Source organism: Littorina saxatilis, linkage group LG15 (assembly GCF_037325665.1).
Source record: "Littorina saxatilis isolate snail1 linkage group LG15, US_GU_Lsax_2.0, whole genome shotgun sequence".
Lineage (NCBI taxonomy): Eukaryota > Metazoa > Mollusca > Gastropoda > Littorinimorpha > Littorinidae > Littorina > Littorina saxatilis.
The window spans coordinates 35,283,961-35,299,044 of NC_090259.1; the positions used below are offsets into that span (position 1 = coordinate 35,283,961).

The following is a 15,084-nucleotide window of genomic DNA, read 5'->3' on the forward strand; positions in this document are numbered from 1 at the left end:
CTAGTTGCTGCTGTCTCGATCTATTTTGAACACAATGATTTTTTCTCTCAGAGTAGAGTGTTAGTTTGTTAGAACAGGCTGAAATCATCTTTAATTTGAATCAACATTTTGCAACAATCAATCACATCAATATAGCGCACAGACTTGCACATTACGTTTCACTGAAGAGCCCAGGTTACCATGCAGTGACAAGAGCAGTAAAGGGACGTAATGCTGTCTCTGCAGCCCAGACGAGACTGTGTGAGTTTAATATATAATCAGTTAAGGCTGAGTAGAAAATTATTACAATCGATAGTTACCAGTGAAAAGTTATATCGGAACACTCTTGTTGTGTTTTTGTTGTTGTAAAATGTAAGATCTGAAACGTTACAAATTACGTAAAATTGGTGCGTTTTGGTTGAGTGGGATGGGTCGTTGAACTGTGTTGTTACAGCCCGCCGAAGTTATCAAAAGTGTTTTTGCTTTTTGTAATTCGGTTGGTTTGGTGCGTTATACAATGCATCTGCTTTTTCAAGACTAAGCATTGATCACTTTAAAACACAAGGATCATCATGGGCCATCATTTTACATCGCATTCTAAGAAAGAGCAGAATTCGCACTATGCGCGCGGTACATTTCTAGAATCGCGTAGCGCAAAGTTGGAATTCCTACAATGGCGGCCATTGTTGGAATTCCAACAAAGCGCAGGTCATTTCCGGAAAAGCGCCGATGACGAGATGGGTCGCAACAGAGACAAGAACAATTACTCTTCAAACTCACAGGGAGTATCGTCCCTTGCACAGGAAAACAACGTGAGTTGTGTCGGTGTGCTTGGACTGTTAACCACGGCTTTCTGTTGTTGATAAAATGACTAGGTCGTCGTCATCTTCTTCTTCCTCGAGTGATGAGTCTGATCAGCAGACAAATATGAAGAATCTGGCTGACCTAATGTGGCAGAAACTGAAAAACGATCGACTTACAGCGACCACACGGTATTATTATTAAAACGACTTGTTCGTCTTATCTCAAATTTGCTTGAGACACTATTGCTATTGAAGACTAAGAAAAATGTAATTTGTTTCTTGGGCCAGCAAATCGATGTTTTTCGCCGAGATATGTGGTTTGACTTTCCGTTTGCATGACGGGTAATCTTGAACTTTAGTGTGTTAGCTCAGATTTGCAGAACCTGGTAAGCATGAGAAGTCATTTTAAATACCTTTGAAGTCACGGAGTGAACTGTACGGATGCATTTTGTTTACATGTCCTTTTCAATGAAAACATAGCGAAATCCGCCATTATCGATGGACCCAGGATGGGAGGCAACACTGTCAATAATTACGATGGCGGATTTTTCTGACATTACATATATATATCTATTTTCTCATCATTTTCGTCGAACAAAATAATGACCAAATTAATTCATTATGCTTAAGTTTGGAGCTCAATCCGTCAATTAATTTAACGAAAAATGTTCTTTAGCTTGACTTAATGACTACAGGGACTTACATAAATAATAAGTAAAAACTGGCAGTGGATCTTGAGCTATGAATTTAACACACTAAAGTTCAAGATTACCGCATGACTGAATCGGGTTTCAAAAGTATAAATAAACTGTTTATTGATTAGCTGTGCCGGAAAAATGGTTGAAAACATGGGTTGGTCACTTTGAATAACAAAAATACCAGCTAAACTTGTATGTCATCTCATTCTGCATATTTTTTGTACAGGAAACATTGAAGAACATAATTAACTGTGTAGGTGATTTTTTATGTACGTCAACAGTCCGCCGAGAAAATCCAAGTTATATCTGGAAATCGGGTACTGTGCGACGCTGTGAAGCGGTGGCACCAATTTCGAGCAAGACACTTGTTGGGATGTAACTCTCTTTAGTATCGCTCCTACCATGAAACTACACGTCTAAAAAAACCAAATTTGCAACCAATCAGAGGAGAGATTTCCCTAAAGGTCACAGTATCGTCAGTCTGTGTTTTGGTTCCCGCGATATTTGATTAAAAAATTCGAAAAAATGTCCACACGTAACTTTGCTCACTTTACGCCGTCAGATCTTACTCACACTCAGATAGATGGCTGCTTCATTAATTTTCCTATCATTCGATGTCTGCTTCATTCATTTTCCTATCATTCAATGTCTGCTTCAGTAATTTTCCTGTCATTCGGTATGCCTCAAAGCTTTATATGTACAATAATAGCGTCTTATGAGCTGTTTCCTAAAGCAACCATCTTGAAAATGTACCTGAGTCGAAAACCAAGACGGGGGCTATACACACGTGTTGTGCGAAGTTCGAATCGAACACGGTAAGCTTACAATGCGATGCATTTTGAAGGCGCATGGGATGTTACTGTCACTTGTTCATTCGGAAAAGCTTCCTAGTCCTAACGTAGAATATTCAATAAGTGTTGCAGGAAAAGGTTATTTGAGAAAACTGCCGGAAGACTTTGAGGATTTAGCAGCGAAACATCAAGCCTTGTAAGCTTGTTGTGACATACATCGTATGCTCGATTCGATTGATCGAACGTCACATACGTGGTTCTCATACTTTCTTCTGTAAACTGCAGAGGCACATGCAAGTTCTGTCAAAGTTGGAATTATAGCTTGCCTTTAATGTTGGAAGGTATATATTGTGAAATAAAAGAACAAAGGGAATTTCAGCGATCACCAAGTGAACCCCTTCACTCTGTAATGAAATTGCTAGGCGGAGACGCTAACCACAGTGAGCTATTTTTAGACTGTCCGTTTGTACAAGCCTGAAGTTTGCGCGGTGATGCGGCAAGTTTCAAGTCGTCTGCCCCCACCTTCCCATTCCACTCTTATTTTCTACTTCTTTTTATTATTTTATTACCAAGAGGGATCGTGCTTTCTGTCAGTTAGCTATACACCAAGTCATGCAGAGTGTGCTTCAATTTTTAGAGTAAACTTGGAAGAACCTTTCATCACTGCTATTTCTGACCACAACAACAGCAATTATTCAAACTTCACTACAACATGAAGCTTGCTAAAATTTAAAAATATTTAACAAGCATACATTATATCGTTAGTGCAAAATGTCTGATTTGAGACTTACTAACATTTTTTCTTTTTTGTTGCTTAACGCCCAGCCGACCACGAAGGGCCATATCAGGGCGGTGCTGCTTTGACATATAACGTGCGCCATACACAAGACAGAAGTCGCAGCACAGGCTTCACTTACTAACCTTAACAATGTGACATTTATGAAGTGCCTATAGCTATAGTTCAAGACAGTTGAAGTGTTCAATAACAATTAACTGTAATAAATATGTGGAATTTATACATTATTAAAAGTACACACACAAAATCCATGTGCATTGAAATGATTTTAATTTCTTAGAAGTAGAATTGATTTTTTCATGAAAGAAACTGGATGTCGGATTTTTTCTAAATTTCATGTGTACTAATTATTGTGACAATTACTTAAAGATAGAGTCTCCACGCCGCCATCTTGGAGAGTTTTTTGCCGAATTGGGCCGATTTGAAGAGTTTGAGGAATCTAGTGTACCTTAATTAAGACGCACCTGGCTCGGTTTGCTCAATAAAGCACCAGAAGTATGCTAAATAATTAAATCAAAATGAGTAAATTGGCATTTGGTCGCGACCGAGCTCTCCACCATTTGAAGATTAAAATTGGCCGTCAAGACTGGTTTTCGCCTGCTGTCATGACAACTGGCAAAAAATGGCGGACGAACCGGACGTATCGCAAAGAGCTAGTTCATTTCTCAACGAAATTGAGTCCAGAATGAAAAGGAAACCAATGACTCCGCCGCTGGACTACTGTACAGACGTTCGGATGAACCCAGTCCATATCAAGAAAGAAGAAGAAGAAGAAGACAGAACCTGAACGGAAGCGACGCAGACGACACACTACAGCAGAACGCAACAAGCGAACCATATTCATAGGATATCAATGGGAACGACGGATACAGGAGACTGTAAAAGTGTAAGTGTAACCGTTGGGGCAGAATCCGCCGATGAAGCGCTCGCAGAAATCCTGCTAGATTTGTAAGTACGACAATCCAAGTTCTTGTTGTGTAGATCTATACTTTTTCCTGGCCGAAGCCTCATTACATTTTTAATCAGTAATATGCTTGCTTGCTGGTCCTGCCATTTCACGAAAATGGACCAGCCACTGTTTGTATCCATGTGCACTTTCGTAAATTCCGTCACTTGACGAACTCAGAACTGTCATTTTCTTCACCGCGATACACAGTTCATTGCGAAGATCTTCCTCAGTAAATCGTTCAGATTCCACGTACGATTTGTTGTCAAGAAACAACTCAAACGAAAGTTTCAAATCAAACTCATCATCCCCCATCTTGCTTGTCGATGTAATGAATGCTTGATCAAGCGAGCGCATGCATACATATTTTTTTTGGCTGTGGCGGCTGATTCTAGTTGTTATGTTTTCGGAACACAAAGTGATGCATTCTCAGTGAACGCACTATACAGAGAGTAAGGCCCGCTTTGCTAGTGACACGCTAGGGTCCGCGCTATACTGTTAGGAGGGGGGGGGGGGGGGGGAGGGGGGGGGGGGGTGGGTAACGCCAAGAACCTATCGCCAGGCGAGTCTAACATCACTTACACATGGCTGTGCTTTGTGTACACGGGTGTATGAGACTGTCTAGCGCCACCATTGTTTCTGTTGCTATTTATAAACTATGACGTGGACATCATTTGTAAACATTGCCGAGCAGGATTTTTGCTCGGAACAGCTGATTCTGTGACGGTGTGCAGCCAAGAGGCATAAGTGAAACGGGAACAGTCATGAGGATGCAGACAGATTTTCAATACATTCATCATGTTCTCTTTTAGAAAATTAGAACAAAAAATAACAAGAGGAGAACTTCGAGAAGTAACAGGAGAATGTACGCAACAATAAGCTTTATTTTTAGGGGGATGGGTGTGTGTTGGTGTGATTGTTCCTTTGTATATTTATCATTCATTTGTGTTTATACAGTGGATCCCACTTTTATAAGACCCCCCACTTTCAGACTTCTTTCACCTTCCATTTTAAGACATTGTTTACTCAGAATTTGTTTTCATAACCTCGTTAATTTACTCCCATTTAAAGACTCCCTCCTGTTCATGAACTGATTTTCTCAGATTTCATACTCATAGATCACATTCCTGTACTTATTTTTCAATATTCTTCCAGTGAGGTAAGCTGCATATAAAAAGGAATATATTACTCCCTACTTCAATACTTGTATACATTTGTCAAATTATTCAGCCAGGAAGGTGTTACAATCTTTTGAGAAGTTGGCAGGAGGCGCTCCATGCTTTGACTGAAGGAGTTCTGTACCTCCCAACTATTATTAAATAAAATAGCAGGGGGCCTAAAATGTAGTCATACGCTCTTCATGGTTTCTTTGTGTAAATCATGTGGAGAAAATTACATCTTTACATAGCGTATGGTATGTTATGTAATGTGTATGTGCACAGATGCATATATATATTCAAAAACTCACACATACCTTTTTTTTCATTTACCAGTTACTATGCGAAGACACAAGAACAGCAATCTTCTACATCTATCAAGGCAACTGGCGAACGACAACCAGTGATGCAGGAGTCAGATGTTTCTTAATTTCATCTGTAGAGGAGTCGGTGTAAGTCAATAAATCTATAATTTGCACATTGCTGTCTCTGAACCAAATGAAATGGAAGAGTGAATGATGTTTTATTGTGTGTGTGTGTCAGAGTGTGTGTGTGTCAGAGTGAGTGTGTGTGTGTGTGTGCCTGTGTTTTCATTTGTTATTTAGACTTTGTAATTAGTTTCAAAGAAATACATGCCGTAGAATGAGTGCAGGTGAGTGGTCATATTTTTAATTTGTTTAGTTTTCTATCAAGATCATGTGTATATAATATTTATTTGTATAAGCAAATCGGCCGGGATTGCATAAGCTGCCATTGGTTTGAAAATAACTTGTCTCTTTCTTTATTATTGCGTTTTTGCGGAGAAACAAATGGTTACAGTTAGAGGACAAGACAATTATTATTATTAATAAATGAAACAACAAATGCACACAAATATACTCAATTGACAAGAGCATTGTTCAATTTTATTTGATGTAAATCTCAAGACCACAGCCACACATTCTCTCTGAACAGTTCAAGGGGGAAAAACATGAAACTAGTGTCTGGATTCTAAATTTCACTGTTTGAGAGATCTCAATAACCCAGAGCCATTGTTGTATTACTTCCACAGCTGCACCATGTTGTCAATGAGCACTCTTGGCTGCTGTCATATGACCAGGGACCTAGGGTATGCAGTCATGGAGACCTGCTTTGAAGGCTCTACAAGATGAGCAAATACTTCCTGAGAAACATCCCCAACTACTGAAATTTCAGGTACATATAATAACAGTTTTTGATCAGCAAAAAGGACACATTGTAACTCTTTCAGACTTTTTAGACTCGAATAAATGATAGTTCAAATTAAAGTTAAAATAAACATCAGTTCAGTCAAATTGTGGAAACTGTCAAAAAAATGTGAGTTGCGGGATAGATTGAATAAAAACTCTAAATGTAGAAAGTCTAGATAAATACAAAGAAAAAACATTTTTCCTGTGCTTCTTCAAAAATTCAAAAGCAGGGACTGTTTGTTCAAATTTGCTATGCTCTCTACCATCCTGAACTCAGGTCAAAATGAGTTCAGCTCATTCTCTCCCTGACAGGATGCCTTGAGTTTCCTTGTCTGGCAAGGAAACCGATATTTTTACATATTTAGAGCTTTATGTAATGTATTATAATTTACTAGTAATACTTTCTTCTTCATTAATTACAGAGTTAATTATGAATAAGCAACAACAAAAACGTGTTCAATGTGCAATGGCAAGCGCCTACAGAACAAAATGCCATACATTTATTGGAAGAGATAAAAAAGGGCACAGTGGTGGATTGGCCATGACTTGCGCAGTGACAACAGTAACATATTAAATTTAGAAGTAATTGCGACAAAGTTACCCAAAAAAAGCGCTAGCACACACAGAACAACAAAATGTGATAAAACATCAAACCTAAGAAAAGGAGCGTTCAATGTGCAATGAACTGCAAACCATTTACACAGCAGCAAACATGTGACGCTTTCTGAAATTTCGGTCAATGTAGTGATATTTTCTTTTTACCCGGCTCGGCGCTTGAATACACTTTCTTTGTTTTCTTGCATAGCTGCTCGACATTAGTAATGCAAGAATCTACAGCTTGGTGAAGACAGACAGTTACGAAGGAAAGGCTAAATGCGGCCAAACAAAAAAAGTGGCTACATTGACCGAAATCTCAGAAAATATGACACATGGGAGTGAAACAAACACATAAACACAGCATTAAATGAGCAAATAGTGTGCACAGTACAAAAAAAAGTTTGACACATTAGCAAATAGGAATGAAAAAGTAACCCAGTGGTAAATATACAGTGGGTTCTGTGAACAATAACAAATCATATAATTGGGAAAGAATAAAACAGCGTTAAATTGTGCCCTTTTCTTAGATTTCAGTCAATGTGGACAGTCTGAAAATTCAATCAATGTGACAAATCATTTTGTCACGCTTCAAGTTCAACCAAGATGATGAATGCTAGTTAAAATGTGTAAAAGAATATATAACACCAATCATATAATTGGGAAAGATATCTCGTCGCAGTACCCCGACAGCTCGAGTCACCCACAATGAAACGTTTGTACGATTGACTGGACTTAAAGAAACAAATTAGCGGCTACATTGACATAAGTGAGGGACATAAATGTGCAAAAAAATGTGCCCAGAGAACAATAGTTGAACACATCACCATATATGTCTTGAGACGGGAAAAAAACAGCACTAAATGGAACAAAATTTGTACACTTCAGCAAACATGTGAGTGAAAAATAAAATGTTAACTCTTACACTGGTGCAATTCTGTAACACATGTTACATAGCCACTGGTGAATTAACAGAGAGAAAAATAACAAAAAACGGTCATAATATTATAGGTTTTTGCCTACATGGGAGGTAATCGGAACCGACCAAACAGACTCAGCCAGCAGCGAGACATGTGTCGTGACAACCAGGTGACAGTATACCTAAAGTAGCGCGACATATGTCGCGACAACCAGCCTCAGGGTTAAAATGTGAAATTGGTTCTGCGTTCTGCGAACAACAAAATGTTTACACATGCATTGTGCACAGAGAACAAAAGTTTACAGATCACCATGCATAGATGGCATTATGATGGTTAGGCCTGAAGAAATACATTTGCTTTTGTTTAATATCTCTCTTGGGCTGCAAGCCAGCACAACATAATTAAAACATTTCATTTGCCGAATCAGCGCCACCAAAACTGATAAATAGGACTAAGCATGGAATATTCACTGCAGGGGCTCTTTTTTATTTGTCATGCTGTGTGACACACGCGTTGCAGTTGTCACCATGTGTAGAGTTTAAGATGATGTGATTCCTATTCTTATAAAGACAAAGTCGATCTCCGTTACACCCCGCAAAAATGTATATGATTGCCCATATGGTCTTTGTTGATGTTCTTTGCCTCGTGACTTTATCGATATGTCGCAAAATGATTCCACAAAATTGAAAACAGGGATCAGATTTTACCCGCAACTACTGACTCGAGTAAATAGTGTGCACAGTACAAAAAAAAGTTTTACACATCAGCAAATAGGAATGAAAATGTAACCCAGTGGTAAATATACAGTGGGTTCTGTGAACAATAAGCAGATTCAAGATCGTCGATAATGATTTTTCATGTTTTTTTTGGTAATTTATAAATTACAAAGGAATTGATATGTAAGACAGTTTCAAGCGAGCTATTTTTCGCGGCTGTATTTACTGTGCAAACAACTCTAAATATGACAAAAGTGTCACGTGATAATCAACCGTTTGGTTTCGCCGCTCACTGGAGCAGACGATTATTTCTGTAACCAGTTGACAGTGATGAAACCATATATTACGGTCTCCTTCCGGCAGCAGTCCCAAAATACAAAACGTCTCTTTCCGTGGCTGTGTCAGTTTCCAATGCGACACTGTCATTGGCACTGTCATTCTTGTGACGCTCGTCGCGTTTTCACCTGTTTTTGACCGAAACGTTGCACAGGATGCCGTTGAAAAGCCAAAGATCTTCAGCTTTTGTTGATCTTTGGCAGGCCTATTAGTTTTAATTCGGTGGCATAATTCAATGCGCTTCGTCAAAATTTCTTAAACTGAAACCAAAAGCAGACGCAAGAATTATAGTCAGTTGGAGTTGTCTCCCGTACTCCTAACTTTAGTGTGCTGCAGACGGTTGTACCCAAACGTCTACTAGTTTAAGAAGTACAACTTTTTTCATATCTCGCAGCAATCGTGCTTTCTTCGTCGCCATCGTGAAGCGATTTGCCTTGTTGTGAGCCCGTTGCATAGACCAATCCAGAGCGACTTTTCTCAGTGCACCTGTAGGCGAGAGTGCTCGGTCAATTTTGGACAATGTGTATCTTGAATGGAAAATATCGAATATCACGCTGTCTGAAGGAATGGTGTTCTTATCGGAGAATGACAGCGCTCAGTTCAAAACGATAGGACATCAGACCGCCATGCTGCTATGTGAATCGGACATTTGAGCCTTTCAATCGGTCTATGCCTGACGCCTAACGACATCCCTGCCTAGGTTAGGAAAGGGGGGAGAAAATTGCTAACGCCCTGACCCAGGGTCGAACTCGCAACCTCTCGCTTTCGAGCGCAAGTGCGTTACCACCCGGCCACCCAGACTGGTTTATGTGATTTTTCTTTGGGGTGATCTAAACCTACGCTCTAAATTCACCTTTTCAACATGCATGACTTTTGACACAACTCTGTACTTAGCACAGGCGACCAGCATATATAGCCTGTGTACTGGCCTGCTGGATCGGTACATTTTTTCCTTATGGCCTACACACATTAACTGTATCTGGCTATTTGGACTCGTTCTCCCAAATAACCATATTTGCACAAAATAAATTGTCTGTAAGCAGCATAGTGTTGTGTTTTATTGATGTCTCCCTCTTCTGCTTCTTCCAGGACGAGGGCGTCGCTTCTCTGGGCACAAGCAAGTGAAAGGAAACTCTCATCCAGCACCAACCACCAGTGCATCGAAATCCTGGAGTGTAAACAGAAAATCATCTTTCAGTGACAAAACTTGATTCAGATTTAAACATTAAAATTGTTAAAAAAGATATGCACCAAATTTAAGAAAATTGGAGAAAATAAGAAAATTGGAGAAAATAATGAGAAAGAAGAAATTGTAATTTATGTAATAGAGCATGTCTTGGTGTGTGTGTGTCCCCAGGGGGGGGGGGGGGGGGGGGGGGATATACACCTGTGACGGTACAGGCTTTCCAGTATGATAGAACAGAGTTGAGGCAGGTATATAAAACAGAAAGCAATTTAATATAGATTATATCGAACACAGAAGAAGAAATGTACATGAGTGATGACACTGGTTAGTAAAACAAGACTGTCCTGGGACATTGTGAATATTTGTGAAGAGGCACCTGTAACATATCTTTAGCTTCTTGGAATGAATTGCACATGATTGTCTCTTGAGACACATATATACTATATGTCACCCTCTCCTTGAAATAATCTTCTAATACTTGATTATTTAAACATGTTGTTTTGCATCATATCCATTTTGTCAGAGGCGAGTTTTGCCTCATTTGTACACATTTCTCCAAGACATTTGAATTCTGGTACACCTTTCCTGTTCATAGCTCGTGCCCAGTGTACCCATGTACTGTACAGAAACCCTCTTTTTTATGCCCCCTTATTTGTAAGGTTACTTTCTCTGATTTATGTTTATAAACTGTTATTTTAACCCTATTCTCAGACAGAATTATTTCAGAGTTTTTTTTTTTTAAATATTTTTATTGTGGCAACTGTCTGCTTGCACTTGCAGAGGATTTAGAGCAAATCTCACACAAGGATTAGGTACTTACTGTCATAAGGCCAGCATTCAGCTTCACCATTTAGAGGCTAGGGCTTGGAGTTTCTCCTGGCCTGGTTCCTGGATAAGTTTCTGGAAGTGGAAAGATTGTTATTTCACTTTTAAATCAGTCAATACCCATTTTTACAACTATGCCTGCTTGAACCAGGCATAAACGAGTCATAACACACCACTAACCTGAACGATGAGCAAAACTTGCAAAGTATTTCTTATGAACAATGGTGTGTTTTTTAAATTTTAAAGTGACTATTTCAAAAGAAAAGAAAGTACAGTTTTGTAAAGCACATTCATTTTTTTATATTGACAACGTGTGATTTTTCACACTTGCTTTTTTTTTTATTGTTTGTAAATTTTACCTCATCTAATGTTCTCATATTACATCTAGCACATTTTCCCTTGAAACCTTAAACAATTCAGAGGAGAGAGTTTTGTTACAACCTGTACTTGTGTATTTCCTCACAGGATACATTCCATGTAAATTATAGGAAAGTATTCTGATGAATGTATAATAACAATGAATGGATCATTTTAATGACAGCAAAATAAACAATGATGTCACAAGGGTGTTGTCTATTGCATTTCTGTGTGTCTCACCATGTTATCAGGAATTTTTTTTACAAAAGGCATTCTTGCACGTAAAATTATATATCACACAACTGTGGTATATTGCTCTTCAGAGGAAACAAAGTGTTGGTGGGCCCTTTTGACAGACAGATGCACAGCACACTTCTAATAGTTCTATCCTTGCCATAATTATAACTGTGAAATCCCCATTATACTCTTCACCCAAGAAAATAATATCTTCTGTTATTGTCATCAAAGTTCACCCTATTATTTCTTATATAACTATTTGTGCAAGTGCTATTGTCATTCATGATTCTGTGTATACATGCGTGTGTGAACCCGTGCATGGAAAGTACTAGGAAAAGGACTAAAACTAATCCTGATTTACCTTCAAATTGGTTCCTCAGCAGATCACTTTCTGTCCGCACCTTTTCCTCTCCTGCCGCCCTCTAGCACTAGTAAGGACAGCATGTTCTGCTGGAAGCGAAACTTCCATAGCCTAGACGGAACGAGAAGAGTTTACAGTTCTCATACTTCATCCTTACTCAATTTACAGTATCTGTATCAAACCTATTATCATCAAGAAAAGCTCACTTGACTTTGAAGAGCATGATTCATTCTCTATCGACTGCCCATTGAACAAATAAAATTCAGCTCTCATAAGCTTTACTAGTGCGAGTAGAATTTTTGCTTTTAAAATGGGTGTGATAATTAGTATTTTCTGTTCTACTCACTCTTGCAAGCAAAGCACACTTTTACTTTTAGTTTACTGTTGTGTTTATTCCAGTGGTATGAATTGTAGCTAAAAAAAAAATGCATCTATATATATATTATCAAAAGAGTAACAGTGCAAATGCAGAGTCTTATAATTATTTCAGAAGGCAAGTCCTTGATTTTCCAATCCATGATCTGCACACATTCACTGATTGAGCTATCGCCGTATCGGAAAGACGTCAGCCAAAATTAACTTCAGATTGGATGTTTCTCCACGAATTTCAAGCGTTACAATGATCCAAAGTTCGATCAGCAGCACTTTGGAGGGGAGGGGAAAAGTCAGTATTAAGTTTGTGTGGGATAAACCATATGCAAAGCCGGCTGACGTCCTCGTTCTACTGCCTCTAGTAGCTGAAAACAAGTGATCTCATCGGCTACCAGTAAGTTCGTCACACGGTAGATTCGTCACGGGTGACGAAGTTACCGGCAGGGTGGGCGGGTGTTTATGCTTAGAGCTTATGCTTTCAGATGTTTGATTTGTGGGAGAGATTCAAGATTCACATTTTTAAGAGAGAGAGAGAGAGAGAGAGAGAGAGAGAGAGAGAGAGAGAATATGAAAATGCCATTTTATATTGTGTACTTCACCTACTCAAAGAAAAAAGAGATACAAAATAAATACGCACAACATCACATGTATGCTCTGTGAAAGGATAGAGAGAGGGGGAGGGGGAGAGAGAGAGGGAGAGAGAGAAAGGGGGGGGGGGTGCAAGGTTGTATTACCATTACATAACAGCCGCGCTCGGACTACTGTGGCGAAGTTACTGTGGCGAAGTTACCGGGGACCGGTGACGAATCTACCGTTTGACGAACTTACTCAGTTACTGGTATCCATCTCATCATACCAACCAAATGGTTCGAAATGACTCGCCTTACAGATTTCTTTGCAGTCCTGCTGGGATCAACCTTTACACTAATACTGACTGTTGTATTGAAAGCCCTATTTGATTATAAACAACATTTCCTGTGGTCTACAAATCCGACACTTACCTGGTCAGTCTCCAATTCGTCAAAACGTTCCCTGATAGTCGCCATGTTGTCTCGAATCAAGGGACATCACCCACGGAACACATCACAAGAGTGCATTTTCCTTTGATATTACGACAATTGATTCAACTTCCCAAACTTTTAATTCTGCAAAGTTAAGTTTGTCCTTCTGTGTGGTAACATTATTCGTCACGCAGAATCTTATGGTAAAGCTTTTAGGGCGATCTGAAGGCCTTTTACTGGCGGAGACTATATCTTTAACGAACGAATATGTATGTAAATTTAAATGAAAACTAGATCAAATTCATGAATTTATTCTTTTCTTTACCTCACACAACAGGGATGTCGTTAGGCGTCGGACATCGGACATATAACGATGAAAATCCCCAAATGTCCGATTCACATTGCCGCATGTCGGTCAGATGTCCTATCGTTTTAGCCTGAGCGTGGTCATTGTCCGATATGTACTCCATTCCTTCGGACAGCGCGATATTCGTTAATTTTCATTTCAAGATACAAATCTTCTAAAAGACCAAACGCTCTCGTGTTCAGCTGACACTGAAGTTGCCAGTGCCGCGTGCGGATCTTTTCTTTTGTCGGGAATTCCCGAACCGTTTGCGGTATGCGCCGTTTGGGTATAACCGTCTCGGTGCAGCGCACTGATCTAAAAATAGTGGATTATTTTTAGATCAGTGCATGGTACAGGAGACAACTCCAACTGACTAAATTTGTCGTCTGCTTTTGTTTTCGATACGAGACGAAGCACAGAATTATGCCGCTGAAAAAAAAACTAAAGCCTGCAAAAGATCAGCATTAGATCAAACCGATCATTTTGTTTTTCAACTTTTATCCAAATCATGCAGTTTGTAATCAAAGTAAGAGCTCTAAAGTTGTTCATATGGCCACAAAGCTGAAGCTAGTTCTCTCCCCCCTATGTCCGTGTGGCAAGAATCAGACAGCAGAGCACATCCTGCAGGCTTGTCCATACCACAGTGCTCTGAGGGACACCACCTGGCCAGAGGAGACAGCGCTACAAAAGAAGCTATACGGCCCCAGAGAGGACCTGGAGAGGACAGCGCGTTTCGCCCTGCAGTCCGGACTGACGATCTAACAGCGAACGACAAGAAGAAGAAGAAGTTCATGGTTTTTTGTTGTTGTGGTTTCTTTGAAACTAAACAAATACAACATTATACGCACACTGTGTTGATGTATTTACTATATTATGTGTGTGTTCTACAGCGCGCGCGCATGGGTGTGTGTGTGCGTGTGTGTGTGGGCACATGACTTTGGAACAATTCCATGGAATGTGTTATAAGCTGTTTGGCGCAAATTTATAATGTCCTATTACACTTTCTGAAAGCGGTCAAATGTCCTATTGATGCTGAAGAACTCAGGACATTTGTCCTATAGGTATGAATTTGTAGCAACATCCCTGACACAACCTTCAATATATCTTGCAATGACTTTTCTGTTGTTACGGTGTGATTAGCACAAGCAGTGCAGGAAATGGCAACAATAAACAAACGCCATAATATGTAATTTATGCAAATTAGCACCTCCAGATGAAGTTCAGTGAAACCTCGTTCTAATGATACGAATCCATTCAGCATACTTGCTTACTTAAAACACCCAAATATCAACATGATCTCTTGTAAACTTCTGCAGTAATTGCTCAAAAACCCGACATTTCACTCCTTGGGTGGTGCCACCAGCTTTCCCCCTTTTTCTTTCTTTGGCCCATGTAACCACTTTTCCGATTTTAGGCCAAAATTTCAACACTAAAATGTTTGTATTTCCTTAACCG

General features: G+C 39.4%; 1 protein-coding gene and 1 long non-coding RNA gene across 4 annotated transcripts in view; one reads left to right on the forward strand and one right to left on the reverse strand.

The window, feature by feature from the left end:
• Positions 1-757: 757 nt before the first annotated feature.
• Positions 758-15,084, forward strand: part of LOC138949186 (deoxynucleotidyltransferase terminal-interacting protein 2-like) — a 182,335-nt gene continuing 168,008 nt past the window's right edge. For 2 of the 3 annotated variants that reach the window (XM_070320963.1, XM_070320964.1), the window contains exon 1: positions 759-971. In XM_070320963.1, coding sequence (XP_070177064.1) covers positions 847-971 — 125 coding nt within the window. In that variant the 5' untranslated portion in view covers positions 759-846. Of the gene's footprint in view, positions 972-15,084 lie in introns of all 3 variants that reach the window. The other variant, XM_070320965.1, reaches the window with a different exon arrangement.
• On the reverse strand, positions 6,054-11,287 carry LOC138949191 (uncharacterized). Its single transcript, XR_011450181.1, has 2 exons — positions 10,951-11,287; positions 6,054-10,112 (listed from the first exon to the last, which is right to left on the reverse strand). It is a non-coding gene; the product is annotated as an uncharacterized lncRNA (long non-coding RNA).